General features: G+C 42.3%; 1 protein-coding gene across 1 annotated transcript in view; it reads left to right on the top strand.

The window, feature by feature from the left end:
• Positions 1 to 7,018, top strand: part of Zyg11b (zyg-11 family member B, cell cycle regulator) — a 58,286-nt gene that overhangs the window by 30,519 nt on the left and 20,749 nt on the right. The window contains exon 4 of the mRNA XM_031378123.1: positions 3,322 to 3,462. Coding sequence (XP_031233983.1) covers positions 3,322 to 3,462 — 141 coding nt within the window. The remainder of the gene's footprint in view (positions 1 to 3,321; positions 3,463 to 7,018) is intronic.

The raw sequence follows: 7,018 nt of genomic DNA, 5'->3' as shown, positions 1-7,018 counted from the left end.
TACACTGTAGCTGTACAGATAGCCATGAGCCATCATGTGGCTGTTGGGAATTGAACTCAGGCTCTCTCTGCCCCCTCCTCACTCCAGCGTAATACACTGTAGCTGTCTTCACACGCACCAGAAGAGGGCATCCAATCTCATTACAGGTGGTTGTGAGCCACCATGTGGTTGCTGGGATCCGAACTCAGGACCTTCGGAAGAGCAGTCAGTGCTCTTACCCGCTGAGCCATCTTGTCAGCCCAAAACATTTCTTTTGGAATGTTTTTTTAAAGATTTATTTTAGGTGGGGCACAGTGGCATGGCATGCACTTTTAATCTCTGAACTTGGGAGGCAGAGGCAGGCAGATCCTTGAGTTTGAGGCCAGCCTGGTCTACAGAGTGAGTTCAGGATATCCAGGGCTACACAGAGAAACCCTGACTCAAAAAACCAAACCAACCAACCAAACAAACAAACAAATAAATAATTTGTGTGTGTGTGTGAGAGAGAGAGACAGAGACAGACAGACAGACAGACATTGACTGTGAGAGCTAAAGGAGCTGAATTTCCCTATGGAGCTTGTGAGCTGCTCAGTGTGGATGGGTGATGGGAATCAAACTCCAATCCCCTCTGCAAGAGCACTCTGCTCTCTCAGCCTCTGAGGCAGCTGTTCACCCCTCAAGAGCATTCTGCTCTTTTAACCTCTGAGGCAGCTGTTCACCCCGGGTGTCTTTGCAGCATCTTGTAGTTAATAGGTTTCTCTTTTTCTTCCCTTCCGTTTTTGTTTTTTAGATTTTTAAATCTTTTTTTTTAAAGATTTATTATTTATTTTATGTGTATGAGTACACTGTAGTTGTACAGATGACTGTGAGCTGCTGGGAATTGAACTCAGGATGGCCCCACTCGCTCCAGCCCTGCCCCCTCTGCCCTGCTCGCTCGGGCATGATATACTGTAGCTGTCTTCAGACGCACCAGAAGAGGGCGTCAGATCTCATTACTCATGATTGTGAGCCACCACGTGGTTGCTGGGATCTGAACTCAGGACCTTTGGAAGAGCAGTCAGTGCTCTTACCCGCTGAGCCATCTCGCCAGCCCAGATTTTTAAATCTTAAGTGTGGTTCTGGGAAACAAACTCAGGTACCCTATAAAACAAGTCCTCATAACCACTAAGCCATCTTCCCAGCTCTGTTCCCTTTTTTCTTTTGAGTCAGAATCTCACTACGTAGCCCTGGCTGACCTCAAACTCAGAGGTACACTTACATTGTGCCCACTCCTCACAGCTCCTCCCCCCTTTTTGAGACAGGGTTCCTGACTCACCTGGAACTCCTTAGCTGGGACTCAGTGATCTTCCTTGGTACTGGGATTAAAGGCATGCCCCATACCCAGCAACCCTCTCTCCCTCTGTCCCTTCCCCACTTCCTCCCTTCCTTCCTTTTTTTGGGGGGGTGGGGAACGGGGGTTGAGATGGTTTCTTTGTATAGCTCTGGCTGTCCTGGATCTTGCTCTGTAGACCAGGCTAGCCTTAACTCACAGGGATCCTCATGCTTCCTGCCTCTGGGATTAAAGGAATGAGTCATCACTGCCCACCCAACCCTCTCTTTCTTTTCTTTAAATTAGGAAATTATTACATGTATATGTATGTGTCATAGTTTACATGTGAAGATCATAGGACAACTTGAAATAGTCTGTTCTTCTATGTGCATCCCAGCAACTGAATTCAGGTTTTCATGCGTGATGGCAGGTGCTTTGCTTTTTTTTTTTTTTTTTAATCTCATAGGCCATTCCTTCCTTTTCTTTTTCTTTAAACTTGTCTACTGGTGGCCCGTGCCTTTAATCCCAGCACTAGGAAGGCAGAGGCAGGTTGATCACTATGTATTCATTGTCAACCTGGTCCAGACCAGCCAAGGATACCTAATGAAACTGTCTCATTCAAAACAAAACAAAACTGGTGTACTGAAAACAAACAGAAACAGTTCTTTTTGACTTTAGAACTCTCTTCAGAGTAGAATTTTAGATTTTTTTTGTTACACATTCACACAGTCCATATTTCTTTGGAGGGGGTAGGAGTTGGGATGGGTAGGGTAATGCTGTATCCTTACACAGCCTGGAACTTACTGTGTAGTCTAGGCTGTTCTAGAAATTAGAATTCTCCTGCCTCAATCTCCTAAATGTTGAGATTCACTTGTGAGCCACCATTCCTATATTTTCTAAAAATTATTGCCTAGGTTTGGAATTTAATTAGATTTTTGGCAAGACCCTTACATGTTCTGTTCTTTGGCTGGGCTGTACATAATGTCTATAGTCTTAACGTTCCTATAAAATCAGCAGTTATCAGTATTTAGAATCAGATTATTAATTCACTGGGTATTGTACAGTACCTAGATCTGGTCATTCATTGGAGATCATTATGATGTCTTGGTTATTGTATGTGTCTGTACATGCATGATATGTGTGTATGCATGTGCCCTGGAGAGGCTGTTGGTATCAGAGCACACCTCTGTCAAGTTGGCTTTCCCCTGCAACCTTTACTTGGGTTTCAGGGATCAAACTCGAGTCACCAGGTATACCTGGCAAGCATCTTCACCCACTGAGTCTCTCACCAGCCAAACATCTTAGCTACTTCTTTTTCACTTGCTGGTTTTATTACTTTATAGAGTCCTTCTCATTATCTGTGTTTGCTTACATGGTGGTCCCTGAACCACAGTGTAACATCATTATATTAACCTGTGTTAATTAAGTTAGATTTAATTTTGAATAAACCCTCTTAGGGAGCTTGATAGATCTGGGGAAATTAACAGATCTATTTGATGAATATGTGCTTAGTGTTCTACTGTCACTGTAGAACACTAAGTGTTCTACACTTACTTCTTCACTACAGTGAGTGGTCACTACACTAGACTGCATGGGTCACTAAGTGGAGGATCATCATTGACTTAGGAAGTATAAATACAAATTAGTGAAGCAAAGAGAGAACGTTTTAGAGATAGAGCTTGGCTTATTGAAGGATCAAAGGAAAGGCCAGCAATGCCAATAGTGTTATAACTTAAGGGAAAGATTACCCTAAGGGCAGCCTAAAGGCTGAGACAGCAAGTCCTTATGCAGTGTTAAATGTCTTGAGATTTATTCTAGGTGCTGTGTAGAAAATGTTATCTGCAGGCTTGTGCTGGGTTCTTGGTCCAGTCTGCATTTCTGAAGGATGACAACTATGGGTGGGTTAGAAAGTAACCATTCCTGCTTGTTTTACAACTTGCTTGGTTATGCTGAAATCCATTCACAGCTGATGTTAAAATGGAGAAAGGTTGGGGGTGAGAAGTCTAAACACTCATCTTTGTGTATGTCCACAGGTGTCTGGAGAAGCCAATGAAACCCAAATTGCAGAAGCGTTAAGGCGGTACAGCGAACGGGCGTTTTTTGTCAGGGAGGCTTTGTTTCATCTTTTTAGCCTGACTCATGTGATGGAAAAAACGAAGCCAGACATTTTAAAGGTAAGAACAAGAAACTGGGGCTGGGGAGATGGCTCGGTGGTTAAGATCACTGGCTGCTTTTCCAAAGGACACAGGTTCAAATCCCAACACCCTCATGGCAGTTCACAGCTTTCTATAATTCCAGTTTCAGGGGATCTGACACAGTCACACAGACAAACATGGAGATGGAACACCAATGTAAAAAAAAAATTAACAAGAAACTAGTGATGAAAAAGTTTGAGATTACTCTTCTAGTAGATTTTATGTAGAGTCTTTGACTTTTATTTCTTTTTTGTTTTTAATAGGATTAGTGATCCCAGTTCCAGTTATTAGTTATAAATAAGAAGTTAATTGCATATAATTAATGAAGTTTATAGTAGTCTCATTAAGTAATGCTTTCCAGTGCTATGTAATTACTTCAGACCAGTTTCCCCTGTGATATTTTATTACAAGAAAATGGAAGTATAGGATGGGCTTAGCGTACTGCTCTGTATGCCAGCCTTGGATGGCTTCCCACTCAGAAGAGTTTTACAGATACAATATTAGAACTCGGTAAGGTAGGGCAGCTAGAGAGACGGCTCATTGGGAAAGAGCATTTACTGGGCAAGCATGAAGATCAGAGTTCAAATCCTAGTACCGTCTTAATAAAAGCCAATGGCTTCTGTATGTCTGTAACTCCTGTGCTGGGGGCAGGTTGGGGACAGGAGGTTACTAGGGCTTGCTGGTACCAGAGTAGGTCCATAAAGTGGCATGTGACACAGCAGGGCAGCCAATGCTTTCCTCTGGTCTCCCTGTCTCCATATCTACACACATGTGCACATACACCATCCACACACATCCCCAAAATAAATGTAGCTCAATTGGTAGAGTCTTGTCTAGGATGCATGACATCAGAGTTTTAATCCATAACACTATAAACTGGGCATGATGGCACATGCCTGTAGTCCTAGTACTTGGGAGATGGGGACAAGGAGAATCAAGTTCAAGGGCATCCTTGACCATATAGTAAGTTGAAGGAAAGCCTCTGCTATGTGAGAACTTGTGTAAGGAAAAAGTATCCATTAAGCTAGGTATAGCACATACCCTTTAATCCCACCACTTAGGAAGCAGAACTTGGTGATCTTTGCAACTTTGGGGCCATTCTAGTCTGGATTTTAGTGAATTTTAGGTCAGCCAGAGCTACATAGTAAGACTTTGTCTCCAAAAAAAAAAAAGTTTCATTAATGTAGATCTGGATATGTAACACCCTGTTAACAGTCCTGCCTTGTGTATGTGTGGTCATGGACTCAATCCTTACTATGATACAAAAGCAGGAGTGTTGTGGGGGAGCAGTGAACTGGTTCAGCAGGTAAAGGAGCTTGCTGCCAAGCCTGGGAAACCGAGTTTAGTCCCCAGAACTCAACATGGTAGAAGGAGAGAACTGACTGCCAAAAGTTGTCTTCTGATTTCTAGGTACACATACACATGCACACCTATCCATACACACACACCACACCTATATATCCACATACACAGCACAACCCACCCACACACCTACAACCATGCACAACACACACAGGTATATTCAGCTGAACGTGGGGGCATCAAGCTGTAACTTGAGGATTCAGGAGGCTGAGGCAGAAGGATTACCAGTTAGACCCCAAGTGAGCGACATAGCAAGTGTGAGAACAACCTAGGCTTCATAAGGAGAGAGCTGGGGAGAGAGCTCAGCTGTTTGAGCACTTGTTGCTCTTGCAGTCTCCCAAGTTTTGACTCCCAGCACCCACATGGTGGCTTATAGTTATCCATAGCTCTAGTTCCAGGTAATCCGACACACATGCATGTGCTACATATACATGCATGCACGCTAAACATCCATATATATAAAAGTCAAATAAGCCCAAAAATTAAAAAGAAAAGTAAGGAGTCCTTGTCTTAATAAAAATTTAAAGTCTGGGGCTGGCGAGATGGCTCAGCGGGCAAAGAGCACTGACTGCTCTGATTTGGATCCCAGCAACCACATGGTGGCTCACAACCACGATAATGAGATCTGAAGACAGCTACAGTGAATTACACCAGAGCGAGCAGGGCGGCAGAGGTCCTGAGTTCAGTTCCCAGCAGCCACACACATGATGGCTCATAGCCATCTGTACAGCTACAGTGTACTCATACACATAAAATAAATAAAATAAATCTTAAAAAAAAATTAAAGTCTGATGTGGGTGTTTGCTGTTAACCCCTGGCACTTGTGAGGCAGAAACCAGCAGATCTCCTTGATTTGATGCCAGCCTTATCTTCAAATTGAGTTTTAGGCTGGCCAGGACTATGGAGTGAGACCCTGTCTCAAGAAAGAGATGGCTGAGTGGTTAGAAAAGCATATGTGCTGCACCAGTGTTTAGCTTAGTGGTAGAAAACACTTGTGTTTGATCTCTAGCAATAAATATTCATAATTAATAATAACCAGCATATTTATGAATACAAGAAAGTTAAATTTGATAAGGCTGCATGGGCCTCAGGGATCTATATCTATATCTTTTCTATATCTTATGTAGATTCAGTTTTGAAATCTAGTGATTGTAAGACTTTATTTTGTATTTTATTTAGTGGCCAAAATATGAAGAGGTGGATTTTATCTTCCATTTTACAGATTGTGAAACTGAGGGCTTATGAGGTTAAGAAACAATAACTGGCGTTTATAAAGGTGGTGATGCATGCGTTTAATTCCAGCATTTGGGAAGCAGAGGCAGGTGGATTTCTGAGTTCGAGACCAGCCTGGTCTACAGGGTAAGTTCCAGGACAGCTAGGGCTACACAGAGAAACTCTGTCTCGGAAAAAAAACAAAATGAAACAAAACAAAAAATTCCAATGGAGTGTTCAGATGGAAACTGTAACATTTTATTGTTGTCACTAATTCCCGCCACTCCATATAAACCAGAAAGAAGAGACCATGCTTGCTTTGTCTGTCTTTTCTTCCAGTTTCTTTCCCCTTCCTCTCCCTCCCTCCCTGCCTCCCCCTCTCCTTCCTTCTTCCTTCCTTCCTTCTTTCCTTCCTCCTTCCCTCCCTCCCTGCCTCCTTCTCTCCTTCCTTCCTTCTTCCCTCCCTCCTTCCCTCCCTCCCTGCTTCTCTCTCTCTCTCTCCCTCTCTCTTTCTTTCTTTCTTTCTTCCTTTCTTTTTTCTTTCTTTCTTTCTTGTATATTTACTTACATATTTATTTACTTATAAAATTTATCTTTGTAGCCCTGGTTATCCTGGAACTCTCTGTGTAGACCAGGTTGGCTTCAAACTCAGATTCGCCTGCTTCTGCCTCCTAAGTGCTGAGGCTAAAAGCTGGCATTAAATTAGCTCTGGCTTTGATTTTTATAAAACTTGAGCACAAAGGACTATATCTCCAGCTCTGATTTGAAATATTCATTAAATTTTTAGAGATTAAAGCTCATTCATAGTTTTGCTGAAAAAAGAAAACTAAGAGGAAAAATGTCAGTTGATTAAGGAAAAACAATTAAAGGGCAGTTTTGTGTTTTTTTAGACTGGCTCTTTTCTTTCTTTCTTTCTTTCTTTCTTTCTTTCTTTCTTTCTTTTTTTTTTTTTTTTTTTTTT

The sequence above is a fragment of the Mastomys coucha genome, unplaced genomic scaffold (genome assembly GCF_008632895.1).
Source record: "Mastomys coucha isolate ucsf_1 unplaced genomic scaffold, UCSF_Mcou_1 pScaffold18, whole genome shotgun sequence".
Lineage (NCBI taxonomy): Eukaryota > Metazoa > Chordata > Mammalia > Rodentia > Muridae > Mastomys > Mastomys coucha.
The sequence above is the reverse complement of the archived record's forward strand: the minus strand, read 5'-3'. Positions and strand labels throughout refer to the sequence as shown.